Below are 19,331 nucleotides of genomic sequence, written 5' to 3' on the forward strand. Positions count from 1 at the left end.
TTTCAAACACAAAGACATATAAACATGGAATGCTTATATGACAACATCCTCCAATCAACAAACATTGTGCCAGTACTGTTTATTTCCCAAACTTTTTCTAGCACTTCAACACAAGTTCTCAAAGGTTCTTTTTTGGTCAAACTGTATAGGTTCATCAATTCGTCTTTAAACCAAGATCTCTTGTGAGTTGATATCAAGTCCACACCTAGCACAAAAAGAGGTAAAATGAAAAGAACCGATTTCTGGCTTTCCTCTGGAGATAAAAATTTCAACTCCCCAAACAACTGTTCAACATCTTTCAACAAGCTTTTCACTAAAAGAATTGTTTTTGGCGATAATGAAGTTTGTCTATAAACAGTTTGATATAAATATAATAATGATGCTTTTTGAGCAAATGTAGATTGTAATTTATGATGGAATGGAATTATTAGATGATCCCAGTTTGAATTCATGGAAGTTTCTGATATCAACTTTTCAATCCTTTCTGATTCTTGAAGGACAAATTCTAAATTAGTCAAACTCACCGAATCATAATCACCATACAGCTTTAATGAAGGATCAGTGACAACGGAACTATTATTTGCATCATATGAAACTGTGGATAGATTGTACATCTGAGTGATATGACCATATATCCTAACAATTCCTTTGGTATCATTCAACCCCAGCTTTGAATTATAGTTCAAATTATCATAAAAGTCAAGTTGTGGATGAGAGTCCAAGATGTTGAAGAAATTAACAAGACTTATAGAGTCACTTGCATTGTCAAATTCATTGGAATTGTCATTACCGATGTTGGATTGGAAAGAACAAAGCCCACCAGCTGCAAAATGGACAGATAGTAATTTCATCAGGCATAATCCTGTCAAGTTCTCAGTCAGTTTCGACACACCACCTCGAATAACAATCATACTTCTCACAAATTTCAACAATTTCACCCATAATTTTCCTTTCAATCCATTAATCACCTCAGTGGACATCAATAGCACGACAGCTAATAAACTATGATCGCAGCATAATGAAAAACAATTTTGTACTCTTTCTTGTAAATCTTCCAAAGCACATATATGGAGCTCTTTGATAATTCTCTCTTTTGATTTCAGAAATTCATTTTCAGGTTCATTGTTTCTCCAATGATAATATGAGAGTACCAATACGCATTTTAACACAGTAACATTACCAAATATCAGAGGTAAACAAACTTTAAGGAAATTTATCTTGACTGAATCTTTATCTATGCCTGAGCTTCCTTCAAATGCAGCGAAAGATGTTAAGGCTAAATCTCCAGTATAATTGGCATCTTGAGATATAGCACAAAATCTTTGGAATAACTCATTAGCGAAAACTGGATCAATGAAATCTGGTAAATTTGAAAATTTCTTAGTTGCATCCTCAGGATTTTCAATTGCAATGGCAGCTTTCTGTACATAATAATGACTTTTCAAATTTTCCAAATCAATAACAAATTCAATATCATCAATGCTGGTGGTTTTAGTTCTTGGTGATGGTGTCCAAACAGGTGCATTCGGTGATTGTGGAGTGTATGATGATCCCCTCAAGTTTGATGTCTTGGAAGCAACTAAATATCCACGTTCTTTTAATGTGTCTATGGTTCTTTTGCTCTTACTAGCTTTCAAGAATCTGTCAATTTCCTCAAAGCTAACAGGTTCTTCTAAATGACAAGTTGCTAAATCCACTAAATTCACCCTTGTAGAAGATAACAAAAAGTCTATCAAAGAAAATTCTTTGGGTATCGTAGTTTCTTTATCAAATATTTTGATTGTTGTTTCATCTTGTAAAATGGGAGGTTGATCAGAATCTTTTACCCATTTCTTTCTAGGTAGATATATAGTTGGTGCATTATCCACAGCTAATCCATCAAAATTGAGATAACAAGAACCATTACCATTCTTTGGTAAGTTCTCTTTAACCAAATTCACCAAAGCTGAAGGTGTGAGTTTATGATAATCCATTGATATCCCTGAGGAATCTTTATGAGGAAAAGCTTTTGGATGTTCAGCCACACGATCTTCATCTTGTTTCCCCTTTGAATCAATTTCCAACTGTGGTGACTCCTTTTGTTTCTTCCTCTGTGGTCCTTCAAATTGAACTATTTGTAAAGCATCATAATTGTTACAATTCAAACCTTTCTTCTTGCAAAAATCGCAAACTGGACCATCCCCTACACATCGTTTCTTCCTTCTTTTGCACTCATCACACCTCCCTCTTTTCAGTATTCTCCCTGTACTGGGGATAAATTGCATTTTCACCGACACTATATTCATTTGGATTGTTTCAGGGAAATTTTCCTCTCAATATTTTGAACCTTTAACTCTTATTGTTGACTGAAAATATTCGGATCGATCATCTGCCAACTTTTGAAGTGCGGATAAACGATTAGGAAACATCCGATCACCAGGGGCATCCAAGGTCAATTCGAAGTCAGCTTCAACCATGCAAAACGTATAGAAGAGGAGTGTTTTTAACGAGGAATGTTTTTGATAAGTTGTTGAGCTGACTCGTACTTTTAGGAGTCAAAAAATCCGGTAATTTTGTAGTGAAATTTGGTGGAAATTATTAGATCTAGACTAAATACTCGAGAAACGAATCAGGAAGGTGGTGCGCGTATGCTTGATCAGTGTGATTTTGAAGGTACTTGATCGTTGGGTTTTCTAGAATGAAGAAAGTGAATATTCGGCTGCGATAAAGTAGAGAAATGAAGTCATTAATAAGAAAATATCATAGAATCAGATCCTGAATCCTCTCAGTTGATCAATGTCTTCATTTTGCAAAAGTGATGCACGAACGCGGAGACAATAGGCAGAGACAATAGGCATATCAACTAGAGTATCTACAAGCCCTTTTGTGAATATTGACAATGTATAATTGGACATATTTACCTAAGATATTTTATCTTCATAGTCAACTTATAAGCTCAGAGCTTTGAAGAGATTTCAGGACCAGCATGAAACTTCAAATCTTCACGACTTGCAATATCTTGAACATCATATCTTCTTTTACTTTCAAGTTTTTCTTTTAACCCATTTGGATCTTTTTCAAAATCTTTTTGATATCTCCATTTGAACTTTTCAGTATAGATGTTTTCACGACCTTCAATCTTATCAACTAAAAATTGACCAAGTACAGGTAACATTTTAAAAGCATGACCTGAACCACCACAAGCAACAAATAAACCTTTCTTTTCTGGGACAAAATCATAGATATAATCATTATTGATTGTATCAGTATACCATAAGATCTTGCTATCCATTTTAATTCCAGCTGAAACTAAATCTGGGAAGAATTGTTTTAACCATTCTCTTGCTTGATAGACAATATTTTTTGTCAAATTTTGGAAAGGTGGTGAACTATTTGAAGTCTTTGGGATTGAAATGATTTTACCATCTTTTTCCACAGGATTGGTGTATTTTGTTTGTCTAACAATAACCTTCATGATACCTTCAGGTTCAGTAACTGGGAACATAAACATACCTGCCAAATAGTTCTTCTCTCTATCGTGACCAGTTTTCCACCCAACAAGTGGGAAGTTCTTGGATGAATATTTAACTCTTAAATCTTTACGATGCTCTGGGATTTTGAAGTGTAAGATATTACCAGCAGTACCTTCATTGATACCATCCAATTCTGGAACTAAAGAGGTTGTCCAAGGACCACAATTGACAACAACCAAGTCAGCAAAATGAGATACACCATCTTTTGTCACAATCCCACCGATATCACTCTTTGCAGAATCTTTATAGATGAATTTTTCGAAACTACCTTTATCACCACCAACAATAAACTTAACACCCATTTGTTCACAAAGATATTTAGCATATTGACAAGCTCTTGAAGCATACAACATACCTGATGTAGTATCTAAAACACCAACCATGCTTGGAATTTTTTGTTGAATATCATGAGCATATTTGACTTTAGATCCAAGACCAGCAGCATTAGCTCTTTTGACATCAGCTTTGTCATTGATATCATAGATCAATGGGAGTAAACCTTCTTTTTCGAAATTCATCTTGGATTGTTTCGATTCACCACTGACAACATCATCAAGACGTAACATACCACAAAGATCCAATATCTTTAGGTCAGTATATTTTTTCGCTTCGTGTTCTGGTAGTAATTGAATTTCTCTATCCCATCTTTGCCAAACATCGAAGGCTTCAAAAGCTAGATCTTGGTAGTACTTCTTGTCAGCATATTGAGCTCTAAAGATCTTGTTCAAATCTGCAGAGGCAGTATCAGCACCTTCGAGGAATGTATAATGGTTTTGATTGAAGTCTAAACGGTCAAAGACAGTAATGTTCTTGTATCCATTTTGAGCTAGATGGAGAGCATTTGATAACCCAAACACACCAGCTCCGACAATGATGATATGGGAGTCCTTGTTGATAGCAGCCATGGTCCTTGATAAGCCTTTGCTTAAGCATTCAAACCACCATTCATCTCTATATCGTTTGTCCCCAATCCTCTGTTTTTATACAAATCCTCGATAACGAAATCGTCGTATCGCTACTTTATAGGAGATGTCCCAATCGGGAAGCTCTGGCGCTGTGTTTCGCTGGTGTTTCCGCATTAGGAAGGCGCTGCGTATTTTTCACAAAATTTACGTCTTTTAGCAGAATCAACGTCGATAACACCAACAACGACGCTTTGGACGATGATGGAGCTGATGCGTTGATAAAGAAGCTGATGATGAGTTGGAGATAGCAACGCACTTGTGCAGAGGGTGGGAACTTATAAATGGCCTGATTTCACACAATCAGATCATCAAAGAGTCGTAAGAATAACAAATATCACTTTAAAGATTCAAGATATAATAATGGCTGACAAGGACTCGAAGAGCATCGAAGTGAAGGACGGTGTTGTCGCTACAGACTCTAATGGTAACTCAAATGGTGAAGTCACCGAGTTCAACGACTTGCCTGTGAATGCTAAAGTCGCTAAAGAGGTTGACCGTGGGTTTGCCATGGCTCAAGAAACTGAAGGTATTGAATTGGATCCCATCAAGGAAAAAGCTTTGGTGAAAAAAATTGATTGGTACATCTTGTCAACTATGTGTGCATTAATGTCTTGTCAGCTGATGGGTAAATCTTCAAACTCATATGCTTCCATTATGGGTCTTAGAGAAGATTTAAACATGACTGCTAAAGAATATTCTTGGGTTGGTTCATCCTTCTATTTGGGTTATCTATTCTTTGAATATCCAGCTGGTTTATTATTACAAAGATTCCCTATGTCAAAAGTCTTGGGTGTTGCTATCGTTTTATGGGGGGTTGTCTTATGTTGTCATGGTGCTTGTAATTCAAGTGTCACATTCTTATTATGTCGTACCTTATTAGGTATTATGCAATCTTTTATGGACCCTGCCTATATGACAATGACTGCCCAATGGTATAGAAAAGAAGAACAATACATTAGATGTGCTTACTGGTTAGGTTTACAAGGTTTTGGTACCATGCTTGGTTCAGGAATAGCTTATGGGTTTTATACTCATCAAGATTCAATCTCAATCAGACCTTGGACCGGATTATACATTGTTGTTGGTTTGATCACTGTTGTCTTTGGTATCATTTCTTTTATTCATGTTCCTGATATCCCAACTAAAGCTTGGTTTTTAAATGAAGAAGAAAAATCTTATGTTGTGGAAAGAATTAGACAAAATAGAACTGGGTTTGGTAATCCAAAATTCAAAGTTTCTCAAGTTAAAGAAGCCCTTTTGGATCCATGTATCTATCTCTTCTTCCTCTATATGTTTGGTTATGGATATACAAATGGTGCCTTGGGAAACTATGGTTCCATTATTGTTAAAGATTACTTGGGTTTCTCAACTGGTCAATCTTTATTACTAAACATGGTTGGTTCTGGTCAAGATATCATTTTTCCATTATTTTGGGCTTATGTTAACAAGTATTTAATCAAAAGTAGATTGATTGTTGCATTTATTATCAATGCCATTGTGTGGTCTGGGTTATTCATGTTGGCATTTTCTGAAAATAGAGGTGCTAAAGCCTATGGTTATTTCATGAACTATTGGTTGACAGCTTCATGGGCTACATTATCATCAATTGTCCAAACTAATGTTGCTGGTCATACAAAGAAAAGTGTTGCAAATTCTTTATTCCTTGTTGGATTCTCTGTTGGTAATTTGTTAGGTCCGTTATCTTTCACTTATAATAAAACTGCTGATGGTTCACCAAATTATAAAGTTGCCGGTGCAAGTATGGTTGGTACAAATGCTCTTGCATGTTTTTTACCATTGGTGCTATTTGCTATTTACTTGTTCAGAAATAAACAAAAGGATAGAGCTGAAGAAACTTCACAATACATGGATGATAACAAACTATCATTTGGTGATTTAACTGACAGAGAAAATCCTGCTTTCAGATATGGTTTATAAACACAACTGCTGGTCAGAAGGTTTTCCATTCTTATACATATTCAGATTTATTTAGCTCTTTAATATTCTACGTCATATTTTTTGAAATTCGTTGTAGAATATTTATTAAACTATGCACATAAGCATATATCGAGCTCATACTTTTGAGCAATTGCTTTCCAATCAACATGAATTGATCCAGTAGCATTTATTTCCCAAACTTTCTCCAAAAGTTCAACACACGTCATCAATGGTGCCTTCTTTGTAGTTAGATATAATCTTTCTAACTCTTCCTTATACCAATTTCTCTTGTGGTTGGAGATCAAATCAACACCAAGTAAAAAAAATGGCATAATGAAAATAACAGACCTTTGAGATTCTTCAATTGATAAGTTTTGTAAGTCATCAAATAATTGCTCAACTTCTTTAACTAGATCTTTAACAGCTAGTACAGTCTTTGGTGAAAATGATGTCTGTCTATAAACCATTTGGTATAAATACAGTAATGAAGCTTTTTGGGCAAAATTAGCTTGTGATTTATGATGGTGTGGTAAATTTAGATTATTCCCCAGTTGTGAAATGGTTGAGTATTGTTGAATATCTTTTTCTAAAGTTTCTGCATCACTCAAAACAAGTTGCATGTTTGTCAAGCTCACTGATTCATAATTCCCATAACGTTTTAATGAATTTTGTCCATTCTCATTATTAGCATCATAAGAAATAACAGATAGGTTGTATAATTGAGTGATATGACCATAAGTTCTCATAATATCTTTCATATCATTTAACCCAAGTTTTGAATAATAATTCAAATTATCAAAGAAATCTAATTGATGATGCGAATCAATAATATGGAAAAAATCAGCTAGACTAAGTGAATGAGTTGCGTTATCAATCTCATTAACATCAAAGGAAAATAATCCACCAACGGATAAATGAACTGATAATAATTTCAATAGACATAACCCAGTTAAAGTTTCTAAAAGTTTTGGCACACCACCTCTGAGAACAATCATATCCCTAGATAACTTCAAGAGCTTGCCCCATAGAGAACCTTTCAGCCCTATCACAACTTCCGTAGATAATAAAAGCAAAACACAGAGTAAACTATGGTCACAACATATTGAAAAACAATTGGTTAGTCTATGTTGTAATTCTTCCAAGACACCTAAATGAAGCTCCTCAATAAATTTCTCCTTCTGTAGTAAATATTCATTTGTTGGATCAATATTCTTCCAACGGTAATAAGAAATAATCAAAACACACTTTAATACTGATATATTTCCAAAAATTAAAGGGAAACAAACTTTTAAGAAATTTATCCGAACATACTCCTTTGAAGTTTCAAAAGGCTCTTCATAATTTGGCAATGACCCAAGATCCAATGTGGAATAACTTGTTTCTTGAGAAATGGCACAAAATCTCTGAAATAATTCATCAGCAAATTCAGGTTCGATGAAATCTGGTAAATTTGAAAATCTTTGATGTTCAGTCTCAACCTCTTCAGCAACTGATCCTTGTTGAATAAAGAAATTTGTTCTTAGATTTTCCAAATCAATGGTAAAATCAACATCTTTTTTCGATTTAAATGCAATTAATGATTTCGTTGAAGAATCTGGTGAAATTGGTGAAGGTGGTGCGTCTCGAAGATTTGAAGTTTTAGATGAAACCAAATAACCCTTTTCTTTCAAGATATCCATAGTTTTCTTGGAACGACTAACTTTCAAGAGTTTTTCAATCTCACTGAAACTAACAGGCTCTTCTAAATGACATGTTGATAAATCCACAAAATTAACTCTTGTTGAAGATAATAAGAAGTCTAACAATGAAAACTCTTTAGGGATAACTGTCTCTGAGGAGAAGACTTTGATTATGATTTCATCATGTAGTATTGGAGGATCAGATGAGTTTGGGTTTGAAGGTTCTAGCTTCTGTCTTGGTAAATAAATTTGTGGAGCTTTATCTAAATCAAGACCATCGGGTGCAATTATTTCTGTTCCATGGGGTAAATTATCTTTGATAATCTTGATTAAAGATGATTGAGTGATTGGGTTTGATGAAGGTAATGGTAGTGACTGCTTGGAAGGTCTAGGCGTCATCATTTCTTGAATGTTTAATTGTGTGTCTTGAAGTTGAGGGTTGATGAAATCTGGCTCTATTGGTTCAGTTTGATCAAATGAAACTTGGTATAATTGTGGTTGAAGTGAAGGAGTATTTGAGACACTGGTATTTAGCTTCTCAGCAGGCTTTTTCTTCTTCTTTGATGGGCCTTCAAAATGTAGGATCTGGAGTTGATTATGGTTGGTACAATTGTATCCTTTCTTTGCACAGAATTCACATATTGGACCATCGCCAACACACCTTTTCTTTCTTCTTTTGCACTCATCGCACCTTCCCCTGTTAACTCTTTGTGTCAGCACCATCTCTAGGACCTTTTGAAGCTTTCCTCTTCGAAAGATGAACTTGTATAAAGATTTCTTTGCTTTGTTGATTGAAATTTTGATCCTTCATTGTCTGCCAAAATCAGACGTGCGCCGATAAGCTCGAGATCGCGAAAAGATACGGAGACTTCCTTTTTGGGAAGTTTTTGCGAAAGTTGAATATTTAGAATTTAAATCTATAAACAAAATTTCAAAGCTTTGATGTGATTTGGAGATTGCTTAATCCAATCTCTGAACTAAAACTTTTTTTCTGAAACTTTAGATCTTCAGGACCTGAAAGCTCTTGCAAGTCATATCTTCTTTTACTATCAAGCTTTTCTTTCAATCCATTCACATCTTTATCAAAATCTTTTGGATATCTCCATTTAAAGATCTGGGTGTACAAATTCTCACGACCTTCAATCTTGTCAACTAAAAATTGACCAAGTACAGGTAACATTTTGAAAGCATGACCTGAACCACCACACGCAACGAATAAACCTTCTTTTCCTGGAACAAAATCATAGATATAATCATTGTTGATTGTATCAGTATACCATAATGCCTTACTTTCCAAGTGAATACCAGCTTCAACTAAATCTGGGAAAAATAGTTCCAGCCATTCTTTAGCTTGTGAAACTATGCTTTTTGTTAAATAATTATGAGGTGGTGAGCTATTTGAAGTCTTTGGGATTGAAATGATTTTACCATCCTTAGTCTTGATAGGATTAGTATATTTGGTTTGTCTAACGATAATTTTCATGTATCCTTCAGGTTCAGCCATTGGAAACATCATCATACCACCCATATGTTCTTTTTCTCTAGCATGACCAGTTTTCCAACCAATTAATGGGAAATTCTTTGCTGAATATTTCACTCGAAGGTCTTTGCGATGTTCAGGAACTTTGAAAATAAAGATATTACCACCAGTAGCTTCATTGATGCCATCTAGTTCCGGGACAATAGAAGTTGACCATGGACCACAATTAACAACAACTAAATCTGCTAAATATCTTCTGCCATCTTTTGTTATGATGCCTCCCACTTGTTTCTGTTCCTGATCTTTATAGATATAATCTTGGAAACTACCTTTATCACCTCCTAAAACAAATCTAACCCCTAGTTGTTCACAAAGGTATTTAGCATATTGACAAGCTCTAGAAGCATATAACATACCAGATGTTGTATCCAAAACACCTTCAATTTGTGGAATTTTCTTCTTCATATCTTGACCATATTTGACTTTATTACCAAAGCCTGCAACATTCGCTCTTTTAACATCCTTTGGGTTATTGATATCATAAACTAATGGAGCAAAACCTTCTTTTTCAAAATTTTCTCTAGATTCTTTAGAACCTTTACTTAAAATGTCATCCATAGTTAACATACCACATAAATCTAATAATTTCAAACCAGTGTATTTCTTAGCTTCATGTTCAGGTAATAATTCGATTTCTCTATCCCATTTTTGCCAGATTTCAAAAGCTTCAAATGCTAAATCTTGATAATGTTTTTCATTTTCATAACGAGCTCTGAAAATTTTGTTCAAATCAGCAGAAGCAGTATCAGCACCTTCAAGAAATGTATAATGATTATTAGTGAAGTCTAAACGATCAAACACTGTAATATTCTTGTATCCATTTTGAGCTAGATGAAGAGCATTGGATAATCCAAATACACCAGCACCAACTATGACTATTTGTGAATCTCTTGTAATGGTTTTATTCATGATCAACCCTGGATTGAATGTTACACTTTTAAATGATATTTAGCGAACTCTTTGGGTCTTAAATAGCATCATCTGGCCATCGAACGATTAATACTCCAAGACCCATTACAACCATCCCAAGGCAAAAACAACCGTCAATTCTATCGTTCAACTTGCTTTGATAGGTAAAAAAAACGACCTTGCGCTTACATTTCTCGATTCAGAAGATTCGCGAAAGGGAAGTGGCACGATGGGTTTGGCAGACATGGAATAATACGAAGTATTGTTAATTCATTAATAGCTACTTAGTTAACGGTGACTATGAAGTTACTTGATTAATCTTAAGTTGGTACTTGTATATTAATTAATTATGATCTCACGAAAATATGACATGACATGAATATTAATAATAGTCGATAATTATAGTTGTAATTTAACCGTTTAATTAATTAATAGTTTATTTGTAAATATGCGTATAATTATATGAATAATTATTTTCTTATGAATATCATTGTATATTTAATCAGCTACTATTAACCTAAAGAAACACAATAGACTGCGAATAGAGCCACAATTGGATACATAAAAGTAAAACAATAAAATAGATATTGGCCGGTTTCGGACCTCCTTCCCAAAACAGAAGCCAGTGCGAAACTGGGATCCATATTGAAATAACTTTTCAGTATAAAAAGGTTTGAATAAGATCAATCTACCAGTACAACACAATTGGCCTTACCCTCAAGAATGTCAATCCCATCAGAAGTCATAATTATAGGCACAGGTGTCTTTGGTATCTCAACTGCTATTTCATTAGCCAAAAGATATCCATCAACTAAAATCCATGTTTTTGATCGTTATGAACCTCCAGTTGCAGATGCTACAAGTGTTGACACTACAAGAGTGTTGAGAACAGATTATAATGATGAGATTTATGAAAAGTTATCATATGAAGCTATGCAATTGATTAAGGCAGATCCTGAAATTTCTCAATTTTTCCATGAATCTGGTATGTCTGTTATTTATGATGGAAAAGATGATAGATGGGCTAAAATGTATGATGGTGATATAAAATCTGCTCAAAGGATTTTGAAAAATGAGCCTGAAAAATTGGTGGAATTTAATGACTCTACTGCTGTTTTCAAAAGTATTCATGGCTCTGAAAATGAACCTGAAAGTTTAACAAAATTGGGCAGAAAAACTTGGTGGAATAAAGGTTATTGTAATAAGGCAAATGGGTTTATTGATGCTGCTAGGGCAATTGAAGCTTATTATAAGCGTGCAAAGACATTCCCAAATATCAAATTTACTTTCAATCCAGTTGAAAAAATCATTTTTGAAGATAATACAAATAGAGCATGCGGTGTTCAATTACAAGATGGTTCAATGTTTTTCTCAAAGTTAGTTATAGTTGCAGCAGGTGCATGGAGTGCTAAATTAGTTGATTTGGAAGGTATTTGTTTTTCATCAGCTATTGAAGTTGCATGGTATAAACTTTCAAAAAAAGAAGAAGAACAATGGAAAGATATGGCAATTACTACAAATCTATCAACTGGTATTAATATTTTCCCTCCATATAACGGTGAAATTAAGATTCTAAGAAGATCTGCAGGTTATAAGAATACAATTGAAATACCACATCCTGATCCTACTAAAGCTGGTTCTAAAATCAAAATTTCACATCCAAGAACAATATTAACTAATAAGAATGATTACATCCCAGAAGAAGCTGAAATTGCACTTAGAGAAAACATGAAGGAAATTTTACCATCTTTGTATAATAGACCTTTTGATCGTACAAAACTTTGTTGGTTAACACAAACTAAAAGTGCAAACTTCTTGATTGATTATCATCCAAAGTTGCAAAATGTTTTATTAGCCACAGCTGGTTCTGCGCATGGTTGGAAATTTGTTTCAATAATTGGTGACAAAGTTGTTGATTTTATGAGTGGTAAATTAGATTCAGTTTTGAAACAAAGATGGTCATGGAATGAGAAATTAGAATTACAAGATGATAATGGTAGTGCACCAAGAATGACTGGTGAGGCTCATGAATTGAGAGATTATGTTAGGGATGGATCAAAGCTTAGACAAAAGGCTAATTTATAGTTATTCAATATTCATATAGTTAATTGTTAATTGAAAGGTTGATAGATGTAGTTACTCTCTTTTGTGGTTGATGGTTTCTGTTGATACGAACTAATTCATGAACCAGAATCATATTTGACACAAAAAGTACAAAATGAATAAAATTGATAAATTCTATGCTTTCCAACACCTAAGCCACCACTTTTCCAAACCAAAGATTCCAGTGCCTTCACTGCTCCTTGACAAAACGGGTTCAAGTGCCATCCTTACCCTTGAAAGCAATTTTCTTCAAGTGCCTTCACTGAAGTTGATAAAGCTGATGCGGACATTCACGCCCTGATTGTTATTCTCGGGTACAAAAGATTTCGGCAGAATCGAAAAATTTCCCCCGCAAAAAAACAGTTTTAAAAAGTGTCAAAATTCTGATTTCAATTTCAAATTTTCATTTTCATTTCGGATTTTTAGATGGAAAATGTCATTTAAAGAATCAGATTTTAAAAAATTCAACCATTTCAATGTCAAGTCTATTGGTGGTGAAGTGGGTGTGGTCCATGTTGAAATCAACAGACCTAAAGTGTTCAATAGCATGAGTGAAGAGTAGGTTAGAATGTGTCAAATATTGAGGAATTAAACATTAACGTTAATTAAAAGGACATGGACTCAATATGGTGCAATCATCAACAAGTTAAACACACTCAATGACGTTAATGTCATTGTGTTGAGTGGCACAGGAAAACATTTTTGTGCTGGGATCGATTTGAAAGCCTCAGCCAATTCTTTTCAACAATATAGTCAAAAGGGTGGTGAATCAAAAGGACTCCAACACGTTAGTGATTTCCAAAATGATATCAAATCTGGGGTTGATGGTAGAATCCCAATCATTTGTGTTATACACGGTGTTTGTTATGGATTAGGACTTGATTTGATCTCTGCAACCTCGATTAGATTTGCCTCTAAAGATTCAAGACTCTCAATTAAAGAGATTGACATCGGAATCATGGCAGATATTGGTTCTTTAGAAAGATTACCATTCTTGGTGAACAATATTTCTAAATTGAACCAATATGCACTAACTGCACAAGAATTTAATGGTCAAGATGCTAAAGATTTAGGATTAGTTAGTGATGTTTTTGCTAATAAAGAGGAAGCTTTCGAAAACGCAGTTAGATTAGCCAAAACTATTGCAACTAAATACCCACCAGCAGTACATGGGACTAAGAAAAACTTGGATTTAGTCACAATTAATAGTGAATCTGTGATTAAAGGTTTGGATCAAGTTGCGCATGATAACGTTAAATTGATGACTGATCCAGGTTTTGCTAAGTTCTTCATCAAATCACAACAAAAGAGGAAATCAAAGATGTGAATAAACATATTCAATCCATTTATTTATTGAAAATTTTGCTATTAAGAAAATGCTTTAAATTTTGTAGCTTTATATGGTAAGAAATTTCGCGAACCCGTTTCGTATTTTCTGATTCGCGAATAATGAAAAAAAAAAAAATTTCAAACAACGTCAAAATTATATCAAATTTGATTTCAACTAATCGATTGATTTTTAAATTCCATGAGAATTTTCCCAATATTGAAAATGTCACAGAGATCAAAATCACCACCTGTTAAATTGGAGAAACTTCGTTCAGAAGCTGGGTTCAGAGCCAAGAAACAACATAAATCAGATAAGGCAATGGATGATAACCAAGTTGATTATATTATTCAAGGTCCATTGCGTAAAATTGAACCATATTATTATACTTACCTAACTTATTGTAAGCTAAGATGGAGAGATCGTACCTTGTTTGATATTTTTTCAAATGAATTTCGGGATAGAGATTCTGAATATTATGCACAAGCTATTAAAAATGGTGAAGTTAAATTAAATGATAAAATTGCAGATATTGATACTCTTGTAAGGAATGGAGATCTGATAAGTCATACAATCCATAGACATGAACCCCCAGTCACATCAAGGCCAATCAGAATAGTTAAAGAAACTGATGAATTGATAGTTGTGGATAAACCTGCCGGTATTCCTGTTCATCCAACTGGTAGATATAGATACAATACAGTAACCAAGGTTTTACAATTAGAACAAGGTATTGAAGCACATCCTTGTAATAGATTGGATAGATTAACTAGTGGATTAATGTTCTTGGCTAAAAATCCCAAGGGAGCTGATAATTTTGTGGAACAGTTAAGGAAAAGAGATGTTTCAAAAGAATATATTGCTAGAGTTAAAGGGAAATTCCCATTAGGTGAAGTTATTGTGGAAAAACCTTTAATCACATTAGAACCAAGATTGGGATTAAACAAAATTGATGAAGTGAATGGGAAAGAAGCAAAGACAATTTTCAAAAGATTGAGCTTTGATGGTGAAACAAGTATAGTTAAATGTAAACCATTAACTGGACGTACTCATCAGATTAGAGTTCATTTACAATATCTTGGGTTCCCTATTGCCAATGACCCAATTTATTCTAATACGAGTGTTTGGGGTGAATCTTTAGGTATAAATAACGAGGCAAATTATGATGATATTATGGCTGAATTAGATAAAGTTGGTAAAACAAAATCTGCATCATCTTGGATCAATCCAACTTCAAAAGGTGAAGTATTATTAGATTCTAAATGTGAAGTTTGTTCAACTGATCTATATTCAGACCCGGGTCCAAATGATTTAGATCTTTGGTTACATGCTTATAAATATTCTTATAACGGTTCAGATGATGATGTGGAACCATGGAGTTATCAAACACCATTCCCTGATTGGGCTTTGGATTGTCATAGGTCCAACATGGAATTGGCATTGAAACAGGCTCAAAAATGTGAAGAAACAACAACTGCATTTAGTGTTGGTGCTGTATTGGCACTAGATGGTGAGGTTTTAGAGACTGGTTACTCAAGGGAATTACCAGGTAATACACATGCTGAACAATGTGCATTGGAGAAATATTTCGCTAGAACTGGAGAAAAAGATGTCCCTGAGGGCACTGTTATTTACACTACAATGGAGCCATGTTCAGAAAGATTAAGTGGAAATCTACCTTGTGTTGATAGAATTTTGGGAACTAGCATCAAGACAGTTTTCGTTGGTGTTTTGGAACCAGATACTTTTATCAAAAACAACACTGGGCTCAGAAAATTACAGGATAAAAACGTGGAGTATATACAAATCCCAGGCTATGAAGACGAGTGTCTTAAAGCAGCATTTAAGGGCCATCCAGGGCATTAAACATTGCATTTTCCTATATAATTCTCATCAATTGTAGGCTCAAAAGATTTTTCGCGAATTTGTGGTCGCGAAACTTTTTCAACCATTTTTTTTCAGTTTTGTTCGACGACGACAAGGTCAAAAAACATTTTACACCAAATTCAATCCCAATTGGATACTAAAGACCAAAGATGTCCAGAAGAAAAGGTCAACCAATCATCACTTCCAAAGAAGATGGCTCATTCCGTGAAGCCTTGAAACTTTATGAATCCAAACAGTACAAAAAATCATTGAAATTGACTGAAGGTATCCTAAAGAAAAATTCCAATTATGCTGATGCTTATGCCTTGAAGGCTCTTTTATTACATTTTTTAAATGAACCTACTGATTCAGAATCATATGTTGGTAAGGCAATTGCTAAAAACCCTGATTCTCCAATCATTAATCATGTTTTGGGTATTTTAAGAAGAAATCAATTGAATTATGTTGAAGCTGCTAAATTTTTCAAAAAAGCTTTGGATAATGGTGCAACTAATAAACAAATTTGGAGAGATTTGAGTACAATGGAAGTTCAAAATCGTGATTATAAAAACTTGTCAATCTCAAGACATGCTTATCTTGAAGAATTTTTAGGGTTTAGAGCAAATTGGACCGGATTAGCTACTGCTCATCATTTGAATAAAGATTATGCAGCTGCTGAAAAAGTGTTGACTAAATTTGAAGAGTTGGCAAAGGGGAAATTGACTGATGCTGAAATGTTTGAACATTCTGAATTACAGTTATACAAGAATCATTTAATCAATGAACAAGATACTGAACGTGCTTTAAAAGATTTGGATGAATTGGACACTTTGGATAAATTGGATGAAATGGAATCCCGTGCTAAATATTTAATGAAATTGGGAAGATCAAAAGAGGCTTCAAAAGTTTATCGTCAATTGTTGAAGAGAAATCCAGATAATTTCAAATATTATACATTATTAGAAGCTTCTTTGGGAACTTTAACCAAATCACCAAAATATAGAGATGCATTGTATCAAAAATTAGTCAAGTTCTATCCAAGATCAGATGCTCCAAGATTTATTCCATTAACTTTTTTGAAAGGTGAATTATTTGCACAAAGAGTTGGTGATTATATCTTGTCATTATTGAAAAGAGGTGTTCCTGCAACTTTTACAAATGTTAAACCATTATATTCAGACCCTGAAAAAGTTGAAATAATTGAAAAAATTGTGTTAGACTTCTTACCAAAATCTTTAGAAATTTCACCATTAGTTTGGGTTTGGACAAGTTATTTCCTTTCTCAACATTATTTGAAGAAAGGTGATGTGACTAGTGCTAAAACCTATATTGAAGCTGCAGTGGAACATACACCAACTTTAGTGGAATTATACATTTTAAAAGCTAGAGTTTATAAACATTTAGGTGATTTCAATAAGGCTGCTGATATTATGAATGAAGGTAGATTGTTAGATTTACAAGATCGTTTTATCAATTCAAAAGCTGTTAAATATTACCTAAGAAGTGATAATGTTGATGAAGCTTTAACCTTGGTTTCATTATTTACCAAGAATGATAATTCTGTTAATGGTGTTAAAGATTTACATTTGATGCAAGCTAATTGGTTTATTATTGAAAGTGCTGAAGCTTTTTTCAGATTATATGAAACCAGTGTTGCTAAAAATGAATTGGAAGATGCTCAAAAATATTTAGGTTTATCAGTCAAAAGATTTAATGGTATTGTTAAAATTTTTGAAGAATATTATAATGATCAATTAGATTTCCATACTTTCTGTTTAAGAAAAGGTACTGCTAGAGCATATATTGATATGGTTTATTGGGAAGATAAAGTGTTTGCTAATCCAGTTTATTGTCGTGCAGTTGAAGGTGTTTCCAAAATTTATTTCCAATTATTTGATAAACCAACTAAAGAAGAAGAACATGAAGATCATGAAGATCATAAGAAGAAGGACAAAAAGGCCAAGAAGGATAAAATTGCTAAACAAAAGGCTTTAGAAGGTGAACGTGCTAAACATTTAGCATATGTTGATGATTCTGATGTCTTTGGTGAAAAATTAATTGAAACTTCAACACCATTAGAAGATTTCCAAAAGATTTTCTTCAATCATTTATTAGAACAAGGTGGTGATAAGATCCTAACTAATGATTTGCAATATAATGTTCAATTTAGATTAAATAAAGTTGCATTAGCTATGGGTGCTTTAACAAAATTGAAAACATTAACAAATGATCACTATCCTTATATTCCTGCTTATGTTTTAAATTTGAAATATAATTCAGTTCAAGGTATTAGTAAAATGTTGGCTGAAAAGGGTATTGAAAAGAATTTTGAAGTTGATTTCAATAAAATTGATGAATTTATTGATAAATATACTTTTAAAGATGATTTGGATTCAGTTTTAGGTCTTGTTGAGATTTTGAAATTGAACTTAGAAGCTGTCGATAATAACAAATTAAAAGAAAAGATTTCATTAAAGACTGAAAAACTACAACCATATCATCAAATTAAAATCAAATCATTATTAAAATAGGTTATACACTAAAATCTAAGAATTTATCCAACTATCAACTTGTACTATAGCGACATTTGAAGCTAATCTCAATCCATTCTTACCAAATGGGAAATAACTAATAGTATAAGCAACAGAACAAATCAATTGTACAATACATGCAATAATTGCCAATATTGTACTATGTAATACTAAACTTGATACTAAAGTAACCACGATACTTGCTGTAAAAGATATTGTGAACCATAATCTATCAATTGAAAACAAATGGATCAGATATAGTTTAGCACCATGCAAAGCACCAAAACTAAATAGGAACAGGATTGAACCTAAAGACCATAATATTGCAAACTTTCTAGGTTTTAATGACAAGACAGGGAATAAAAGAAAGCATACAATCCAACAAGACAGGGCACCAGCCATTGCGACTGCGAATATGATCAGTCTATCCCATCTTGAGAATTCGAATAATCCTTGGGTAGGTAAAGGTTCTTGCACCACTGGTTGTTGAGCCTCTTGGTCTATTGGTAATTGTACTGGATTTGAACGGATTTAAGTTTTCGTCTGATTTATAATCACGGATTTCATCGCCCTTTGTTTCATTCACTGAGTTCAAGTTCAACTTCTTCTCCAAGATGTACTTGAGATCATCTTCACTCAAACGATCAGAGAATAACTCATCAATTCTATCTTTGGTAGTCATAGGAATGTCTCCATCGGAGCTGTCACTTTCTAACTTCACCATGATGTTTAATGATCAACAGAAGAATCGATTTAATAACAATAGGAACAACTAACTGATGCCAATCTAACTCTAGAAGCGTCTGGAGCTGCTAATAAGAGATCTGATACTAGATTAACGACAAACAAATCAATAGATAACAAGACAAATATAAGATGTAACAAATAACAAATATGTATTCAACACAAACAGCAAAGTCAACAAGTCTACAGTGGTAATACACCAGGAATGTTTCAACAC

General features: G+C 33.7%; 10 protein-coding genes across 10 annotated transcripts; 5 read left to right on the top strand and 5 right to left on the bottom strand.

The window, feature by feature from the left end:
• Nucleotides 1-2: 2 nt before the first annotated feature.
• On the bottom strand, nt 3-2,264 carry WICANDRAFT_64232 (Zn(II)2Cys6 transcription factor; the record flags this gene model as incomplete). The annotated part of the gene is made up of 1 exon (XM_019183691.1): nt 3-2,264. The coding sequence occupies one exon, from the start codon at nt 2,262-2,264 to the stop codon at nt 3-5; it is 2,262 nt and encodes a 753-aa protein (XP_019037294.1).
• A 546-nt stretch (nt 2,265-2,810) lies between these two features.
• WICANDRAFT_95421 (FAD-dependent oxidoreductase) lies at nt 2,811-4,448 on the bottom strand (the record flags this gene model as incomplete). The annotated part of the gene is made up of 1 exon (XM_019186492.1): nt 2,811-4,448. A coding segment is annotated over exon 1 (1,108 nt), but the record flags the coding sequence as incomplete, so codon positions are not given.
• A 234-nt stretch (nt 4,449-4,682) lies between these two features.
• Nucleotides 4,683-6,593, top strand: WICANDRAFT_95424 (uncharacterized protein; the record flags this gene model as incomplete). The annotated part of the gene is made up of 1 exon (XM_019186493.1): nt 4,683-6,593. A coding segment is annotated over exon 1 (1,325 nt), but the record flags the coding sequence as incomplete, so codon positions are not given.
• Nucleotides 6,526-8,780, bottom strand: WICANDRAFT_64235 (uncharacterized protein; the record flags this gene model as incomplete). The annotated part of the gene is made up of 2 exons (XM_019183692.1): nt 6,526-8,679; nt 8,733-8,780. 2 exons carry the CDS (start codon nt 8,778-8,780, stop codon nt 6,526-6,528), a joined length of 2,202 nt encoding a protein of 733 aa, XP_019037297.1.
• Nucleotides 8,781-9,025: 245 nt separating this feature from the next.
• On the bottom strand, nt 9,026-10,670 carry WICANDRAFT_56696 (uncharacterized protein; the record flags this gene model as incomplete). Its single annotated transcript, XM_019182786.1, has 1 exon — nt 9,026-10,670. Exon 1 carries the CDS (start codon nt 10,541-10,543, stop codon nt 9,026-9,028), a length of 1,518 nt encoding a protein of 505 aa, XP_019037298.1. The 5' UTR covers nt 10,544-10,670.
• A 596-nt stretch (nt 10,671-11,266) lies between these two features.
• WICANDRAFT_56698 (uncharacterized protein) lies at nt 11,267-12,983 on the top strand (the record flags this gene model as incomplete). The annotated part of the gene is made up of 1 exon (XM_019182787.1): nt 11,267-12,983. The coding sequence occupies one exon, from the start codon at nt 11,267-11,269 to the stop codon at nt 12,626-12,628; it is 1,362 nt and encodes a 453-aa protein (XP_019037299.1). The 3' UTR covers nt 12,629-12,983.
• A 96-nt stretch (nt 12,984-13,079) lies between these two features.
• Nucleotides 13,080-13,973, top strand: WICANDRAFT_70060 (uncharacterized protein; the record flags this gene model as incomplete). Its single annotated transcript, XM_019184191.1, has 2 exons — nt 13,080-13,204; nt 13,259-13,973. 2 exons carry the CDS (start codon nt 13,080-13,082, stop codon nt 13,971-13,973), a joined length of 840 nt encoding a protein of 279 aa, XP_019037300.1.
• A 225-nt stretch (nt 13,974-14,198) lies between these two features.
• On the top strand, nt 14,199-15,839 carry WICANDRAFT_80253 (uncharacterized protein; the record flags this gene model as incomplete). Its single annotated transcript, XM_019185028.1, has 1 exon — nt 14,199-15,839. The coding sequence occupies one exon, from the start codon at nt 14,199-14,201 to the stop codon at nt 15,837-15,839; it is 1,641 nt and encodes a 546-aa protein (XP_019037301.1).
• A 170-nt stretch (nt 15,840-16,009) lies between these two features.
• Nucleotides 16,010-18,064, top strand: NAT1 (peptide alpha-N-acetyltransferase complex A subunit NAT1; the record flags this gene model as incomplete). Its single annotated transcript, XM_019180678.1, has 1 exon — nt 16,010-18,064. A coding segment is annotated over one exon (2,055 nt), but the record flags the coding sequence as incomplete, so codon positions are not given.
• A 321-nt stretch (nt 18,065-18,385) lies between these two features.
• Nucleotides 18,386-18,826, bottom strand: WICANDRAFT_34815 (uncharacterized protein; the record flags this gene model as incomplete). Its single annotated transcript, XM_019182235.1, has 1 exon — nt 18,386-18,826. A coding segment is annotated over one exon (441 nt), but the record flags the coding sequence as incomplete, so codon positions are not given.
• Nucleotides 18,827-19,331: the final 505 nt, after the last annotated feature.

Source organism: Wickerhamomyces anomalus (assembly GCF_001661255.1).
Source record: "Wickerhamomyces anomalus NRRL Y-366-8 unplaced genomic scaffold WICANscaffold_5, whole genome shotgun sequence".
In the NCBI taxonomy this organism is placed as follows: domain Eukaryota; kingdom Fungi; phylum Ascomycota; class Saccharomycetes; order Phaffomycetales; family Wickerhamomycetaceae; genus Hansenula; species Hansenula anomala.